Source organism: Sceloporus occidentalis, unplaced genomic scaffold (genome assembly GCF_023333645.1).
Source record: "Sceloporus occidentalis isolate IW3139 unplaced genomic scaffold, rSceOcc1.0.p SCAF_14, whole genome shotgun sequence".
Taxonomy (NCBI): Eukaryota; Metazoa; Chordata; class Lepidosauria; order Squamata; family Phrynosomatidae; genus Sceloporus; species Sceloporus occidentalis.
The window spans coordinates 4,976,372-4,993,906 of record NW_028316994.1 but is presented as its reverse complement, the minus strand read 5'-3'; the positions used below and the strand labels follow the sequence as shown (position 1 = coordinate 4,993,906).

General features: G+C 41.9%; 2 protein-coding genes across 5 annotated transcripts in view; one reads left to right on the top strand and one right to left on the bottom strand.

Moving 5' to 3' along the window:
- Window positions 1-192: 192 nt before the first annotated feature.
- Window positions 193-17,344, bottom strand: NUCB1 (nucleobindin 1). 2 transcript variants are annotated; one of them, XM_089479919.1, is made up of 13 exons: window positions 17,227-17,344; window positions 16,034-16,160; window positions 14,477-14,584; window positions 13,576-13,708; window positions 12,428-12,531; window positions 11,959-12,144; window positions 11,761-11,851; window positions 10,490-10,548; window positions 9,463-9,555; window positions 5,867-5,956; window positions 3,708-3,878; window positions 2,636-2,750; window positions 193-1,715 (listed from the first exon to the last, which is right to left on the bottom strand). In XM_089479919.1, exons 2-13 carry the CDS (start codon window positions 16,139-16,141, stop codon window positions 1,606-1,608), a joined length of 1,368 nt encoding a protein of 455 aa, XP_089336045.1. In that variant the 5' UTR covers window positions 16,142-16,160; window positions 17,227-17,344; the 3' UTR covers window positions 193-1,605. The 2 variants fall into 2 exon arrangements, with proteins under 2 accessions (XP_089336045.1, XP_089336044.1); XM_089479918.1 differs by having other exon boundaries at window positions 17,187-17,295.
- The window catches only part of TULP2 (TUB like protein 2), a 42,741-nt gene continuing 42,393 nt past the window's right edge, over window positions 17,188-17,535 (top strand). The window contains exon 1 of one of the 3 annotated variants that reach the window (XM_089479910.1): window positions 17,188-17,425. In XM_089479910.1, the coding sequence (XP_089336036.1) occupies window positions 17,192-17,425 (234 nt within the window). In that variant the 5' untranslated portion in view covers window positions 17,188-17,191. Of the gene's footprint in view, window positions 17,426-17,513 lie in introns of those variants that run through there. The other 2 variants (XM_089479911.1, XM_089479914.1) reach the window with 2 other exon arrangements.

The following is a 17,535-nucleotide window of genomic DNA, read 5'->3' as shown; positions in this document are numbered from 1 at the left end:
ACACAAAATACTACACCCATACTAGGCGTGATGAAGGATGCAATGACAAAACAGTCAACACCAACAAGAGAGACTTCCATTCCACACTTTCTTATTTTAGGGACTATCCCCTATTGTCCAACTTACTTCTCTGTGGACATACATTCTAAAAGGAACCAAACAGCAATAAAAAAATTAACTGAAAACTCTGCAGAATGGGCACCAAGGATTTATTGAACAGAAGGACACAAATTATTACCAAAAGTCAGGCTCACAGTGTCTACTCTGTTAAAAAAAAAGTGCAACATTATAATTTCATTTTAGAATGGGCAAATTTAGGCAAGGAAGAAAAAAAAAACCAGCACCTAATACTGCAGTTAAGAGATCACATACCCTCTGTTTTATTTACTCAAAGGTAAAGTTACCAGAATAAATCAAGGTAGCTATGGTGTTAATTCTTTGCTTCTTTTCTCTTCTTCCTTGTGGATTCTTCTAAAAGGCAAACATGCATCAGAGCCCTCTTAAGGGCTCCCTTGAAGGGTCATCTTGGTTGGTGACAAACACAGAAGCCTAATTAATAAAAAGGGACAGATAATTTTTCCTAAGTGGCAAGAATGGGTGGAGTCTGGCTTTGCAGTAGGACCATAGTTCCCTGAAGCAGAAACTTTCTGCCTTCCTGCTCACTAGCCATCTTCCAGAAGGTTTTGATCCAATCTATGAGTTGGCCAGGCAATTCTTACAGCTCAAGGAGCAATTTCGTTTCCTAAAATCTGTCATGACAAACTGCATGGCTCCTCACCACCAAACAACCAAAATTTGGTGGCAATCAGAGAAAACCTGATTTAAAAACAGGATTGGAAAGAAACCAGTTTATAGAACTCAGAAAATTAAATAGCATAATGCAGCTCATATGTGATAGCTACCATCTGAATAATTGTTCTTTAAAGAGTGCTCATTTAAAGCAACTTGTTTTGGGTGAACTTATGTTAACTGAAGGGTTGGTTTCTGAATGGCATTTCTTGCACTATAAAATAATGGTATTAAAAAGAAGCAGCTGACACTGGTCTAACAATGAACAACTGCCAACAAACTTATAAAGTTACGTTTAAATTCAGAAAGTTGTTGCTGTTTCAGTAAGAGGGTTGGAAAATAGTAATAATTGCTAGACATTTAAAAAATATGAATAATAAATAAAAAAAACAGGAGTAGTGCTTTTGTTTTTTAAAAGTAATTTGGTTTAAACCAGTGTTTCGCAAACTTTGGTCCTCTAGGTGTTTTGAACTTCCATCTCAGAAAAGCTGTAGCCAGTTTGGTCAACAATCAGAAATTATGAAAGCTGAAGTCTAAAACATATGGAGAGCCAAAGTTTGGGAACCACTGTTTAAGCTAACCTGGTTTAAACCAGCCAACCCTGCTTTAAAACAGGAATACCCTGCATGATTTAAAGGTATCCTTTCCTCCTCCGCCATCAGATTTCAATGATGTGGTTTGTCACTAAATTTCAGCAGTACTCTGGGGTGCAAAAATGGCCTTGTGGGCCACATGCAGTTCACGGGCCATGTGCTGTCCACCCTTGGACTACAGAATAGGAAAATAAAAGCTCCCCCCCCCCTCCCCATCCATTTTCTATTGGATATCTACTTCTGGATGCTGTTGGTTCTGAAGAGGTTCAACATGGTTCTGCTCAGGATTTTGCTCCGGAACCACAGGATGAGATTCAGGTGGCACAACCTGGTCTGAAAAGAAAAGAGAGCAGAAATGTTTTTGCTCTGGTGTCATGAACCTAGCCTTGCCTTTTAGGATTCCTGAATATTTTAAACGCAAGAATCCTGCTCTTATTTTTCTCTTGGCCTCTTACAAAAACACAAATCAGATACAGACACTGGGCTCTTTTACACAACACAATTATAGTACTATGACTCCATTTTATCTGTCATGGATTCATCCTATGGAATCCTGGCATCTGTAGTTTAAAGAAGTATACTTCACATGCTCAGCCAGAGTGCTCTTCTGTCTCACCAGGCTACAAGCTCTAGGATTCACCCATGGCAGTTAAATGATATCATAGTGCTACAATTCTGTAGTGTGAATTGGCTTCTTGACAATGGTAGCAGCAGCTCAACAGTGAAACCAGGAAAGTTTGAAACAGGTTGGATACCCATCCGCTAGTGCTCTTGAGAATCTGCCAATACTTCCCCCATGAGCAAATGATGCCATTTTTTGCTACGTTAGGACTTTGGGGATCAAGTTCACTAAACTGATGTCTTATCACATATTTTGGACTACTGCTAATGTTATCTGTGTGGGCCGATAAAAGCTAGAGCCCCTCACCTCACAGCTCCAAATCTAGAGCATACCAGGTCAGAGAAGGCTTACTCAGAATTCTTGAACATATTAAAAAACTTTTTGTGAGACAGCTCAAACCAAGAGCTTAGAAATGTTACTTCTTTTGGACCACATGCTGGCTGGAGAATTTTAGGAGGTGTGGTCCCAAAGTCTAACTGTTCAAAGCTCTGAAAAATAAATGAGACTTAGAGTAGGAGAGAAGATTCTCATTTCAGGAAAGCTCAGAGTCTGGACTGCCAGCTACTTCTCCTCTCCCAAAATAAACTAACCTCCATCCTCTTCTCAGAGAATTTAGGTTTGGGACTCTTACCTGCTGGAGCAGCATGAGGAGGCTGGGCTTGAAATTTTAGCTCTCCCCCAGGACCAGCTTGGGGGACCTGTCCAGGTTGCTGCTGTGATTTCCTCTGTTCCATCTGTAGCACAACCTGGCATGGGAGGAAAGTTAAGAGGTTCACATTCTCTCCTTTCCCATCCATCTGGACAAGTTATTTTTTGGGCTATAGCTCTCAGAATATTCAGAATTTTGAGAGCTTTAGTCCAAAGAGTAAACTTTCCAACATTCTGAATGTTCTCTTCAGAAGGTTGACCTTTGTCAAATGTGAACAAATGTGGCCCTCCATGTATTGTTGGACTGCAACACCCAGCATTACTCAGTTATGCTGGCTAGTATGGATGAGTGGTGCAGTCTGCATATAAGCAAACCAACCAAACAAGAACTAAAATATAAGACCCTGCCACATGTACAACATCTGATGATGATGATGATAATTTATATTCCGCTTAATCTCAGGGAATCCAAGCGGATTACAGCAGTAAAATACAGTACAATTAAAAGAGATAGATTAACAATTCCAAAATCCCACCCTTCTCCCTCACATCAAAACATAATCAAGTCCTAAAAAGAATTAAACTGAAAAAGAGTTAAAACATTAATATACAATATACTAAAATGAGATGAAAAAAGATGAAGGCTGCCTCAAGACATTTTGTTGCCTGAGGAAAAGAACAAGATGGCCCCAACTGCAATTCCACCCGCAGAAATAAACTGAACAGGCAGTTGTATTTCATTTCAATACTACTGAGAAGACAATGCCTTCTGCAGATCTAAGGGAGTTTTGTGAAGAATGGTTAGGGATTTGCCACTGTGCCCTGCCCATCAGTACCTGCCCCCTGAGATGACTGCCTCAGCCTGTCTAATGACAGGGCCTGTCCTAGATTAGGTGATCAGGGACACAGGAACCGTCTACAAGTGACTGGAGGTAATCCATTTATGGTTCACCAACACATGAAGACCCAGCTCCCAGTTGTCACCTAAACATTTTGGCTAGCAACCACACCAGGGAACCACTCAGTTAAACACTGTCCAGCCTGATGCTCCGTACCTGCTGATACTCCTTCTTCTGAGCATCAAGCTCTACCTGCCGCTGCTGAAGCTCCTGGTGCTGCTGGCGAAGGTGTTCCGCTCTTCGGCCTAGCTCTGCCTCCTGGGCCACCAACTCTGCCTCAAAGCGCTGGAGCTCTGCCTCGGAATAGATCTGTGTCTCATCCACAGTCTGGATAGGGAAGACATGAGAGAAGAAGTTAGTTTTTAAAAGGCACAAGATTGAAGAATTTGGGAACTATTCTACAGTTGTCCCTCTGTATCCACAGCTCGAAAACATTATATATATGAGCAAACCTTGATTTTGCCATTTTATGTAAGGGGCATCATTTTTACAGTGCCACTGTGTTTAATGGGACCTGAGTATCCACATATTTTGGTATCTACAGGGGAGCAAAGAACTAGTGGATACCAAGGGCCCACTGTATATCACATCACCATAAAAATATTTTGGAGTGGGATGGAGAGGAAGGACGTTGCAGGGTAGTCATATGACTCTTACTACCAGTCTTTTTCTTTTAAATATGTGAGGTTGTTGTGGTTTAGAACAATTCCTCACTGAAAGTTACTGGCCATGCTGATTGGGAAACTGTGCAAGCTGTAGTTCAAAAAGATATCTTCCTAAACTTTGGGGAAGAATTCAGAGACATAACCTTGTTAGTACAGAGTATCAGTATGCAAAGGGATCATGAAGCAGCTTTGAGACTTACTTAGGGAAAGAGGTTTCAGCATTAGCTTTTGCAGAATCTGTGAACTCCATGCATCTGAGGAAGCAGACTATGTCTAAGAAAGCTTATGTTACAAATTCTTTCACTCAGGCCTGTTACAGACTGCCAAAATAAAGCTGCTTCGGGTCTCTTTGGAGGTATGCTGTTTAAATGATGCATGCATCCTAAGAATCCGGAAGCTGCACCAAAGCTGCACTCTGGTGCTTAGGAATGGAGTGTGGCTTTGGCGCGACCTCCGGACTCTTAGGACCCATGCATCATTTAAACAGCATACCTCCAAAGAGACCCGAAGCAGCTTTATTTTGGCAGTCTGTAACAGGCCTCAGTTAGTCTTAAAGGTACTACAATATACCATTGACTCCTACACTTTGATTACTACAAATCCAGAAAATGTGTTCCTACTTCACAATTTTTTAAAAAAAATACACTGAGAATGGCCATTGGAAATTGAGATTACCCAAATTTTAAATTGATTATCTTTTCTGAAACTCAGAAAGGCAATATATCTAATGGAGTGAAGTGTAGGCATAAGTTCTCAATACGAGTCTATATCATTGGTTGTTACATAATACTGTATTTCAAAACATTTCAAAACATTACTTTGCTAGATTTGACTGCTGATTTTCCAGAGGATTTTTTTTAAATTACTTGTTAAGCAACTTGAGAGAGATTAAATGACATAGCATAGCATGTTATGTGAAAAGTAAAATGAACAGGGCAAAACAGCAGTCCCATGCATTCATCCTTATTCCCCCCCCCCCCCCCCAAACCATTTCTAAACATCTGTATATCTGACAGCAATTTGATATCCTTTGAGTTATTTACAAGCTCAAAATGTCAGCGAACCCTCAGGCCACCTGCAGTGAAATAATCAGATCAGTAAGAACAGACATCTTAATCCCTAGTCATTTGTGAATTAAGCCCAAACTCGTTATCTTGCCTCAAACCAAAGATGATGGTTTTCTCATTTAATGTATTTAACTGTGTATGTGCTGTATCCCTAAGAGGCAAGCCAGATGTTTTTTTTTTCTCAAATGCTAGGGTGGGCAGCTTGTGAATTCTCCAGATGTTGCTGGTCTACAACTCCCATCATCCTTCATCATTAGGTGTGCTGGATAAAATGATGGGACGTACAATCCCACAACATTTGGAGGGCCCCATGTTGCCCATCCCTGCTGTTTTGATTGGGAAAGATGTAGTATACAGTTGCAAGGCATGAAATAAAGTGAGGGTGACCATGTGTGTGTGTTTAAAGTGTGGATGAGCAATGGTTTAGGGGGACATACTGCCCCCCTCAGGAGACTTTGGAGGGCACTTTCATTGGCTCCACCACCAGACTTCTGGGTTAGCCACTGTTGAAAAAAGGACCTAAAACCATCAAAAGCCAAACCTTAGAAACACATTTTCAGAATGTCAGCCTTCTCTCACATACCTTCCATCCATCAACTTCATTAAATTCCTTCTTCTGGGTTGATTTGAGAAACTCATCCAGAGTTACCAGCCGGTCCTTATTAAGGTCCACCTGTGAAAGAAGAGTAAGTCAAGAAGTCTTCACATAATTTTTTTCCCCTTTTCCCTTCTGCTGACTCTTTTCTCACATTTTCCTTGCCTCTTTTAGGGGTTTAAGAGGTCTGGAAAAATTTGGTCTGTAAACACCTGAATCCTCCTTTCTTCATTTTGCTGCACATAGACATGGGGTACAAAATCAAACATTAATAGAATTGCAGCTTGGTAGTTAAGACGCTGACTCTGTTGATTGCAAGATCAACAGGATGGCAGTTCGAGGCTTGGATGCCACATGATGGGGTGAGCTCCCATCACTAGTCCCAGCTTCTGCCAACCTAGCCATTCAAAAGCATGCAAATGCAAATAGATAGATACCTCTCCAGTGGAAAGGTAAACAGCTTTTTGTGCAATCATGCTGGACACATGATCACAGAGTAGTCTGACAACGCTGCAACTTCGGCTTAGTAACGGAGATGAGCACCGCCTCCTACGGTCAGACATGACTTGACAGCCTTGTTAATGGGGAATACCTTTACCTTTAGCTTTTACTCACAGAACTTAACATGCTTCTAGCCCTAATCGCTATTAAATATGCTTCAATGTATATTTAAAGCCCAGGTAGAGAACAGTGGTCCTATAATTTCTACCAACTGTAGCCAACAAATCCAATGGCATGGAATTATGGAAGAAGAAATGAAATAAAATAAAATTTAAAAATCTGGAGGCCCATCGTTTCCTACCCTTGGCTTCAAGTATCTATGTACCATGCTTGTACAGCAACAGCAGCTAACAGTAGAAGTTAATGTTACAATACAACATAATTTAAAATTTCATCAAATGACAAACAAGTTACCACCAATCCAATAGCAAAAAAGTATACAACAAATACCGCATATACTCGTGTACAAGTCAACCTCATGTATAAGTCGAGGGAAGGTTTCAGGGTCAAAATCCTGGATTTTGTTATAACTTGTGGATAAGTCAAGGATAAAACTTAGGGGGCTATAAGGAAGGATGGAAAGGAGGAAATACCACTTCCGTCCCTCGTTCTCCTCCTCTGGACCTCTCCCAGCCGATTCCCAGGTGCTGGAAGAGAGGTTTTAACACTAGACTGAGAAAGGAAGCAAGTGGATTTAAATGGAGAGTTGTTTCCATAGGAAGCAAGATCTTGCAAAAAGGACTGGAGAGATGGTTTTAAATGGAGAGTTTTTTTGATAGGAAGCCAGGTTGTGCAAAAGGGACCAGAGAGAGAAGCAGATTCTAGAGCAGATCATTAAACAGAGAGTCTGTGAACATCTAGAAAGCAATGCCATAATCACAAAAAGTCAACATGGGTTTCAGAGAAACAAGTCATGCCAGACAAACCTTATCTCTTTCTTTGATAAAATTACCAGCTTCATAGATGAAGGGAATGCTGTGGATATAGTATGTCTTGATTTCAGTAAGGCCTTTGACAAAGTTCCCCATGACATTCTTGCAAACAAGCTTGTAAAATGTGGGCTAGACAAGGCAACTGTTAAGTGGATTTGTAACTGGTTGACCGGACGAACCCAAAGGGTGCTCAACAATGGCACCTTTTTATCCTGGAGAGAAGTGACCAGTGGAGTCCCACAGGGCTCTGTCCTGGGCCCAGTACTGTTCAACATCTTTATCAATGACTTGGAGGAAAAAATTGGGGGAATACTTATCAAATTTGCAGATGACACCAAATTAGGAGGAATAGCTAATACTCCAGAGGACAAAATGACCTGAACAGACTAGAAAGTTGGGCCACAGCTAACAAAATGAACTTCAACAGGGAGAAATGTAAGGTACTGCACTTAGGGCGAAAAAATGAAATGCACAGATATAGGATGGGGGACACCTGGCTTAAGGAGACAACATGTGAAAGGGATCTAGGAGTCCAAGTAGACCACAAGTTGAACATGAGTCAACAGTGCGATGCGGCAGCTAACAAGGCCAATGCGATTTTAGGCTGCATCAATAGAAGTATAGTGTCTAGATCAAGAGAAGTAATAGTGCCACTGTATTCTGCTTTGGTCAGGCCCCACCTAGAATATTGTGTCCAGTTCTGGGCACCACAATTCAGAAAGGACATTGAGAAACTGGAGCGTGTCCAAAGGAGGGCGACAAAAATGGTGAAGGGTCTGGAGACCATGCCCTATGAGGAACGACTTAGGGAGCTGGGGATGTTTAGCCTGGAGAAAAGAAGGTTAAGAGGTGATATGATAGCCCTGTTTAAATATTTGAAGGGATGTCATATTGAGGAGGGAGCAAGCTTGTTTTCTGTTGCTCCAGAAACTAAGACCCGGAGCAATGGATGCAAGCTGCAGGAAAAGAGATTCCACCTCAACATTAGGAGGAATTTCCTGACAGTAAGGGCTGTTCGACAGTGGAACACACTTCCTAGGAGTGTAGTGGAGTCTCCCTCCTTGGAGGTCTTCAAACGGAGGCTGGATGGCCATCTGTCGGGGATGCTTTGATCTGGATTTCCTGCATGACAGGGGGTTGGACTGGATGGCCCCTGTGGTCTCTTCCAACTCTATGATTCTATGATTCTAAGTGGATTTAAATGGAGAGGGTTTTTTAAAAAATAGGAAGCCAGGGCTTGCAAAACAGACTAGAGAAAGAACCAAGTGGATTTAAATGGAGAGTTTTCCTGATAGGAAGCAAAGGCTTGCAAAACAGACTGGAGGGGGGAATCACAGATGTTCTACTGCTTTATTGATTTCCTGCACTCTCTACACTCTCTCAAGGAAGGGGAAAAACAGAAAATTTAGGCCCGTCATTTGCAACCACATCCAGCCACACGGTGGCACATGATTTTTCAGAAGGCAAGAAACAGCTCTCCATGCTTTGCCCTAGCAACAAACTGTTCTAGCTACCATGCCATTTCCTTCAAGTTTCTTTAACTATCTTCATCCACTAATTTTGGGATATGTTCCCCCTGTGCTTTTTATCAAGCTGAGCCTCCTTAGGCACACCTGTTTCTGATAATAACAATGACAGAATAATGTTTGGTCATAATGACCAGTGAAAAACAACGACCTTTAATAATATTGATAACAATAATATTGGCAATAATTCTTAGCTTTCACCTGCTTGATCTCAGTTAATATTATAACAAAGATGCAAGATAGGCCAGGATTGTTATCTTCATTCTACAGACAGACAGTTGATTGAGAGAAACCAGGAATCTAGGGAAATCATGTTGGGCTATAGTTCCCAGAATCCCTCAGTTAGATGGCCAGTGGTCATGGTGACTCATGGATTCTGGGAATAAGGAAATATCTTCTCCAAGCTCACCATTAGGTCCCTCCCACAGTAAGTTCAGGCAGCAGGGGGAATGTCTGAACTAAGAATCTCAGATTCTTTGCAACTATGACTCATCAGCTGCTTGGACTGTTTTACCTCTTCTGGTTTCTAAAAAAACAGAAAGAACCATTTGCACACACAATTCTGCCTATATCTGATTCCTTTCATGCAATCATCTGTCATCACCTACCCAGCCCATGCACTCACATTTTGCATGACATGTTCCCGCATTCGCAGCCGCTCCTCTTCCATTTCTAGCATATCATCTTCCTCATTACGGGGGTCATAGACCTTCTCCAACTGCAAGACGGAAAGACAAAGAAGGTCAAGACTCAGGAAACTCAGCTATTAATCTTCCTTTATTAGCCTCCACCCCCGACAATCCCCCATGCGCTACTTGAAAATTTCCAGGGATCTTGCTGTAGCACTTTTATCTCTTTTCTGGGATTGTTTGGGTTCTACAAGCAGATATAACTTGTTAGCAGTGAATGCTGGTGGGTCCCATGTCACTGGGACAGTGAACTGTTTCAAATGTTAGTTCAAATTTTAGAGGAGTATCTATTTACCCCAAATAAGTTCAGCCCCTTGGACAACTGTGCAAAAAAAAGTGGATTAACTGGATTTCTCACTACTTCATTGCCAATTTGATAAACTGACCCTGGTCAAAACTGCCCCAATTGCCACAATCAGAGAAGAGCAGAGCCAAATACAGATGTTTTTGCTACATCATTATCTCTGATCACTTGTTTCTGGACTGTACCACTGCTGCTGGCATATAACGTGCTTCAGTGTACAGTCGGCCCTCCATATCCATGGATTAAACCATCCATGGCTTGAAAATCAGTGGATGCTCAAGTCCCATTATGTACAGTGGGATAGTAAAATGGTGTCCCTTACATAAATAACAAAAATTAAGGTTTGCTTGTGGGATTTTATATATATCCACGGAGGGTCATGGACCCAACTCCAGAGAATACCAAGAACCCACTGTATATGCAAAACTGCTCAAACACAGAAACCAGCATCTCGGAGCAAAGCATTTCTAGCCTAGCCACCTTCCCTTCATGCTGCTTTTCTATGTGCAGAGAAAAGTTCTGATTTTTTAAAGCATAGACAAGCATTTAAGCAGGTGAAATGTTCTCCTTGCCACCCCACCCCCTAAATTATCACTGTGAACTGGCACAACCCAGACACAAGTTTGATTCTATCCATGGTAACTAAGCCAAGAACTTACCTCCTTAGTGAAGAGGGCCTCTAATTCCTGTTCATCTAAAACTCCATCACTATTGGTGTCTGGAGGGCAAAAAACAACAACAACAAAAAACAAAGATTAAGGACAGCCCCAAACATATTAACGATGCAATTTCCAGTATGCAAAGAGACCCTGTAGCATCTTTGAGACTAACTGAGCAAAAGAACACCACAGCTGCTCTGGTGTCACAATGAACTACAATCCCCAGAATTCAATAGCACTGAGCCATGGCAGTTAAAGTGGTGTCAAACCAGATTAATTCTGCAGTGTAAATGTGGCCATGGACTACTTTGAACTTTGGCCTGTTCAAATCAGCAAACAACTGAGCCCTGGCTCTGCCCTAGTGCCATGAGTGCTTATTTAAAGTGTGGAAAGGAAATTCAGAAAATATGTCTATTCATCTCCATCACTGTGTTAAGTCCAATTTTGTTATAAATTCAGAACAGAAGGTTCAGTAGCCTCTCTGAGGAATGTAGACAAAATGTACCTAACAACCTGTCCTACCTTGACAGTTACACGTACCACTTTGGCAAGCCCACATCTTCTATTCCCTGATTGTATTGTCAACTGGTAATTTAATTGATAATTGTTATTGATATGCTGAGATTTTAATGTTAGTGATTTTGTTTAAAGATTTTTATGTATATGTTGGATTTTATCTAGTCTGTAACCCCGCTTCGATCCAATGGGAGAGGCGGGAAAACATAATAATAATAATAATAATAATAATAATAATAATTATTATTATTATTATTATTATTATTATTATTATTATTATATTCTCCATCTTCCACTCAACAGGTGTATGCAAAAGAGGCAACCAGCTTTAGCCTCAGATATGAACTGGGTGAACACACAGAACTTTTGAATCATAAACAAGGGATGCAGGATGTCCATGCCAAATGAATATTTTTTAGTTTTTATTTATTAGAGGTAGTTCTACATCACCTCTAATCTCATTTGAACAAAAATCCAAAGCACTTTACCAGACCATTATATAGTAAAATAAGGGAAGGAACGAGGAAAAAAATGAAGGGCGTATGGGGATAGAGAAAGAGAATGAAAAAGAAAAAGGAATAGAAAGAAAAAAGGGAGAAAAAAAGAAAGGGAGAGGAAGGAAGGCAGGCAGGCAGGCAGGCCCAGGTGAAAGATATATTCGATAAATGCCTAAAACGTAAGGCCACTATAGCGATAATACATTCCTGAATCTAAAATAAGATGTTCTCCTCAAAAGAAACAATAGCATTTTTTACCATGTAACTTGAAGAAAGTCTTAGGGTTGAATTCATTAGGATCTAAGCCATCTGTTTCCTGCCAGACCTCCTTCAGTTGATCACGGCTGCCCTGTATTGGTTGGAAGAGATGTTCACGTTTAAGTAACCAAACTAGGTTGGAACATGATCCTCCGTCTTGCCGCCTCTCCTACAAAAATGTAAAAGGCAACATCCTACCGGGACGTTGACCTTGGGGTGCTCCTTGTGCTTCTTCTTGAGCTCCTCAAAGTGTGCTTCCTCCTGCCGCCGCTTCTCCTCATCCAGAGATTTCAGGTACTCCCGACGTTCATGCTCCTTCATCATCTCGTAGCGTTTGAACTCCTCATGGTGAGCTGCATCGTAATTCTCCAGGTCTTTGGTTGCCTGCAAGGTGAAGACGAATGTCATCACTCACTGAGTCCCAGCACTTGGAAGAAACTTTTTAAAAGACTACAGTTCCCAGAATCCCGCACCACAAAGCATTTTTGAGAAACTCAGAGAGGGGGATTGTGTGCTTTTAGTCTGCATGTTTGAAGCACAATAAGTTTTCTTATGTTTAAAGAACCCATGGGGCTCAGTCTACCAGAGGCAGACAAAAGAGCCTCAATATTTTGCTGATCTGGTGAAGGGAGAAGGAAGACAGACAAGAAGGAAAGGTCGAGCGTACGGCTTGAATGAGCAACTCCAAGTCACGGGCTTCAAAGGTGTGCTGGTTCTGAGGATCCAGGTGTTCAAATTGCTTCAGTAAGGCCAAGTGATCAATCTGTACATCTGAAGGCAAGAGAAAAAGCCAGTTAAGCATATTGTTTCATACAACTGAAGTTTAAGCAGGAAACATGAGGATGGTTTTAAATTAGGTGGGCAACTCTCATTCTCCAGGTAATGGGAAAAGGGTATGGGCCCTGCAGTCCCAAAGTACACCTGGAGGGTCGTCATTACCACTCCTATTTTAAATGGCCCCCAGTCAGAGCAGCTACAAGAACCGTTTTCATTTTCAGAGGGAGTGCAAGTAATTCTGGAGAGAACAATGAGGTGGGATGTTATTTTTCTATGAATGAAGTCCAGTTTACAAGCCTGCTGGGGCATTAGCTAGACACTTTTAGAAACAGAATGTTAAATTTGTCTTTTGGGTACTCCCAAGGCAAATCCTAGGATGAACCAATGTGGTGCAGTGGTGAGACTACTCGAATTGGAATCTGCGAGATCCAGGTTCTGTTCCCCACTTAGAACTCATTGGCTATGTTTGTTTGAGCCAATTACGGTCTCTCTTAGCCTGTCCTACTCTCCAGGGTTGTTGCAAGGATAAAGTGGGAAGGAGAGCTAGGTGCTCTCCCTTAAAGTCACTGGTAAAAAGAAAGAATCGTTTAGGACTGTAAAAAAATAAATAAATATTTTTAAAAAGTGGTTGGTACAATAATAAACAAGTATCAAATCCAAAAGCAGCAAAGAGGATCAGGTGTAGGAAGGGTACAAAAGCGCAGGTTTCGCTCAGACTGCCAAAATATATATAAAAACTGATACCAAAGTTATCTGTCAAAGCTTACACCTGAACTGGTCTTCAGTTTTTCAGGTGGACTCCCGATCTGACCAACTCTTTCCTCCACGCTATTCATCAGTGACAGTCCCAATAATAGCACCCTGGACCAGAGTTTGGAAAAGTTCCTGTTTTTGGACTACAGCTTCTAGATCTCCTACCCACAGAGAGCTGTAGTCCAAAAAATTAAATTCTTTGAGCCTTGCCCAGGAGTACTGATTTTCAGCCTTCTCTGTTCCAAGCCCCTCCAGGAGCATCTGGAACCAATGCCCTCAACTCACTTTGCTCCATGGTGGCATCCATTTTGGCTTTCAGAAGCATCCGGAGCCGGGATACTTCCTGACGCTTGAGCTCATCAAGTTTGGTGCGTACATGGTGGCTGACAAAGTCTAGCTCTTTGCTCAGTTTTCCACTCTGAAAGGGGTCAGACAAAGAAGAGGCTAGTTGTTACATGTGTATCCCACTCTTCCTCCCAGCATAGATGTTCCCATTCCAACTTCTACCCAACAATCCTGTGAGGTGGGTTAGGTGCAAAGATACTGATTAGCTTATTCAGTACGCCTTGAGATTTGAAGCCAAGTCTTCTCTGTCTAGATTCAACACTGGCACCTCTGACCTGTATTGTAATTCTGATTGTAAAATCATGAATTGTGATGGTCATATAAATAGTAATTCATAGCAACATTCCATGTTACGTAGAAGATGGAGCAAGCTTATTTTCGGCTGCTTCAGAGGACCGGATCCAAACCAGTGGATTCAAATGACAAGAAAAGAGATTTTGACTGAATGATTTAGGAAGTACTTTCTGGTGGTAATAACTATCTGACAAAGGAATGTTTTTAATCAGCATTGTTTTAAAATGTTGTTAGCCACCTTGAGTCTCATTACCGGGAGAAAGGTGGGACATAAATGAATAAAATAATAATAAAATAAATAATAATACTTTATTCTAAATGCACACTGTTCCATATTTCCCACTAACCCAGCCAGTTGAACGGTGGCCTCATCCAAAGCAAAAACAAATCCTACTTTCAAGATTCTGTATCTACAGCTCCACCACAACAATCCATGTTATGCCCCTAAGAAAGCCACCTTTTACTATTCATCAAAATGTCTTCTGACACTGAAGACAATCTGCACTTGCTAGCACACAGAAACTCACGCTATGCAGTCTCAATTCACCTTGATGTCCTCCGCATTAGCTGCTTGAAGCTTTTCCCGGAAGTGTCCATCCGTTTCTAACACATTGATCACTTCTTGGAGGTAGCGGTGATAATAGAGGCCAGTGTCCTGTGTAAAAGCCAGAGGAAAGAATCAGGTTGTCTGGATGTCATCCGCAGAGATGAAACTCAGCAGTCAAACATGTGATTTGCATGAAAAACATTCTCAAATTTTGTTCCTGTAATCTCCAGGGATGGGAAATGCTCTTGCCTAAAACCTGGTAAAGCAGCTTATGACAGAAGGAGAAACTTTGGGTGCACCTACACTGCAGAAATAATGCGGTTTGATACCACTTTAATTGCCATGGCTTCCTCCTATAGAATTCTGAGATTTGTAGTTTTGTGGAGCATCAGCACTCTTTGACAGAGAAGGTAAAAGACCTTGTTAAACTACAAATCCCAGGATTCCACAGGATGGAGCTCAAGCTCTTAAAAGTGGTTTCAAACTAATTATTTCCACAGTGTAGATGCATCTACAGTCACTCTAGATGCTTAGACATTCATCTCCCAGAAGGTTCAGGTAGCGCAGCCGTTGGCAAAGGATTATGCAGAACCTTGTCCAAACCATTTAGTAGGCCAAAGTGTTCCACTGTGTAGGTCATAAAAATGTTAATTTTAACAAACTAAAAAAAGACAGCATGACATAGATAATTTCACAGGAAAAGGAAGGAAGTCACTTGAGGGAGCAAGAAAACTTCAGTTGCCTGAGAGTGATTAACTGTTTTGAGAGTGATTAAAAGTATTTCTATATCATCTCTGAGCCCACAAGAGCAATTAACAAATAAATTAAAATCACACAAACATAAAAACATTTTAAAGCACATTAAAATACTCTTTAAAAACTCCTAAACTCAGTGTAAAAACAACCTGAGGCTGCATCTGCACTGCAGAAATAATCCAGGTTGACACTACTTTAATTACTATAGCTTGATGCTATGGAATTCTTGGAATTGTTCTGTGAGACATTTAGCCTTCTCTGTCAGAGAGCTCTGGAGTTACAAAAAGCTACATTTCCCAGAATCCCAAAGCATTGCACCATGGCAGTTAAAGCTGTGTCAACCTGGATTATTTCCAGGTACCTCAGGATGCATTTGCACTACAGAAATAATCCAGGTTGATACGGTTTTAACTGCCGTGGCTCAATACTATGGAATTCTGGGAACTGTAGTTTTGTGACACATTTAGGCTTCTCTATCGGAGAGCTCTGGTGCCCCAACAAACTACAATTCTGACAATTCCATAGCATGGAGCCATGGCAGTTAAAGTGTGTCAACCTGGATTATTTCTGCAGTGCAGATGCAGCCTTAGGTTGCGTCCGCACTGCAGAAATATTCCAGGTTGACACACCTTTAACTGCCATGGCTCCATTCTGTGGTGTCAACCTGGATTATTTCTGCAGTGTGGATGCAGCTGATGACCCATCAGCCCTATGTGTTCATTGCTCAGCCAGCAAACTGTCCAAAGGGCACTTACAAAGAGGCCACGGCGGTGGAAAAAGATCAAGGAACATAGCACTCACCGGGGCTTCTGGGGGAGCCTCTGCTGCTTGTTTCTCTTTGGGCCGCTCAATGGGAACGCAGGTGGCCAACCCTAAAAGGGTAGCGCTCACGAACCACACCAGATGCATCTTCTTGTGAGCTGGTTCTCTGAAGAAAACATGAGGAGTGAGAACAATGCAGTTACTGCCTCTGCTTAGAAATGGCTTAATTGTGAACCAACTAAAGCACATGAAGAGGGAACTGACCCAAATAAGAGGGGAAAGATTGACTGGGAGGAGGATGCCATAAGCAACTGCAGTGGGCCATTGGTGATCACTGGGGTTTGCTTCCAGGACTCCCCTCTGGATACCAAAATTTGGGGATGCTTAAGTCCCACTGAATACAGCGGCACTGTAAAATGGAGTCCCTGAGATAAAATGGCAAATCCAAGGTTTGCTTTTTTGGAATTTAGATTTTTAAAACTATATTCAATATCTAGCCTTCCTTTGTCGGTCCTCGCCTTCACACTGTTTGTTACCTGGCTTATAAACCACCTTTGACAGCATTCAATGGTCCTTTTGGACATTATCGAAGGCTTCATAAAACACCATGAAAATATACAGAGCTAAAATAACATTTTCATCCTGCTTTTACAAGATGACTTTAAAACTATGCCCTCTACATATATTCAGAGGTCCCCTTTCCACTACCCTCCTTTTCCAACATGTCTTTTTTTACAAGGCCCTCTGTACATGCCTAGAGAACGCCTTTTCACCACCCTCCTTTTGCAACATAGCTTTTTCAAAATATCCTCCGCATGATATATACATTTTCTATATATATATATATATATACACACACACACACACACACACACATATAGACTTTTTACAATGTCCTCTGCACATGCCTACAGCCCCCTTTTCACCATCTCTTTCCCAACATCACTTTCCCCCCCACAATGCCCTCTGCACATGCCTTGAGGCCCCCTTTTCACCACCCCTCCTTTTCCAACATGCCTTTTTCTTTAACGTTGCCCTCTGCACATGCCTATAGGTCCTCTGTTGACATATACACCCTTTCATTCCAACATGCCTTCTAAGATGCTTGTTTATTAGAAGCCTCTGCTGTTCCTGCTATCATATTATTTTACCAGCCTCTGGGCTAGAATAAGCCCTGGCATTGAATACATACACAAAATGGGTCTTGGTTCTGGGTTCAAGAGTTCCCCTACCTTGACCTTAGACAGCTGCGCACGAACGTTCCACCGCCTTCGCCACTCAGCTTCCCCAGCCCCGCCCCTATATCTGCATATCGGGCCACGCCCCCTTTCCCTCCGGCCTTGGGCTCCTTCGCCGCCACGCCATCTTCTCCTTGTGTCACGTCCGGCGCCGCTTTGTGCGTCACAGCCTGGAGTCAAGGGAATTTTTTTGGTAACCGCAAGCCACGCCCCCTCTTACCCGGATTAGCATACTGGCCCCGCCCCCTCTTGGGATGAGGGAACGCTTTCTTAGCCTTTCGAATGTTCTAGCACTTTTCCTTA

What these genes read in the sequence shown, in the direction of transcription:
- NUCB1 (XM_089479919.1), bottom strand. Translation starts at nt 16,141, where the DNA reads ATGCATCTGGTGTGGTTCGTGAGCGCTACCCTTTTAGGGTTGGCCACC. An exon ending in AGAAGAAGGAGTATCAGCAG is followed by an intron (nt 2,751 to 3,707) that starts GTACGGAGCATC and finishes CTCCCATGCCAG; the next exon opens with GTTGTGCTACAGATGGAACA. An exon ending in TCCTCATGCTGCTCCAGCAG is followed by an intron (nt 1,716 to 2,635) that starts GTAAGAGTCCCA and finishes TTTTCTTTTCAG; the next exon opens with ACCAGGTTGTGCCACCTGAA.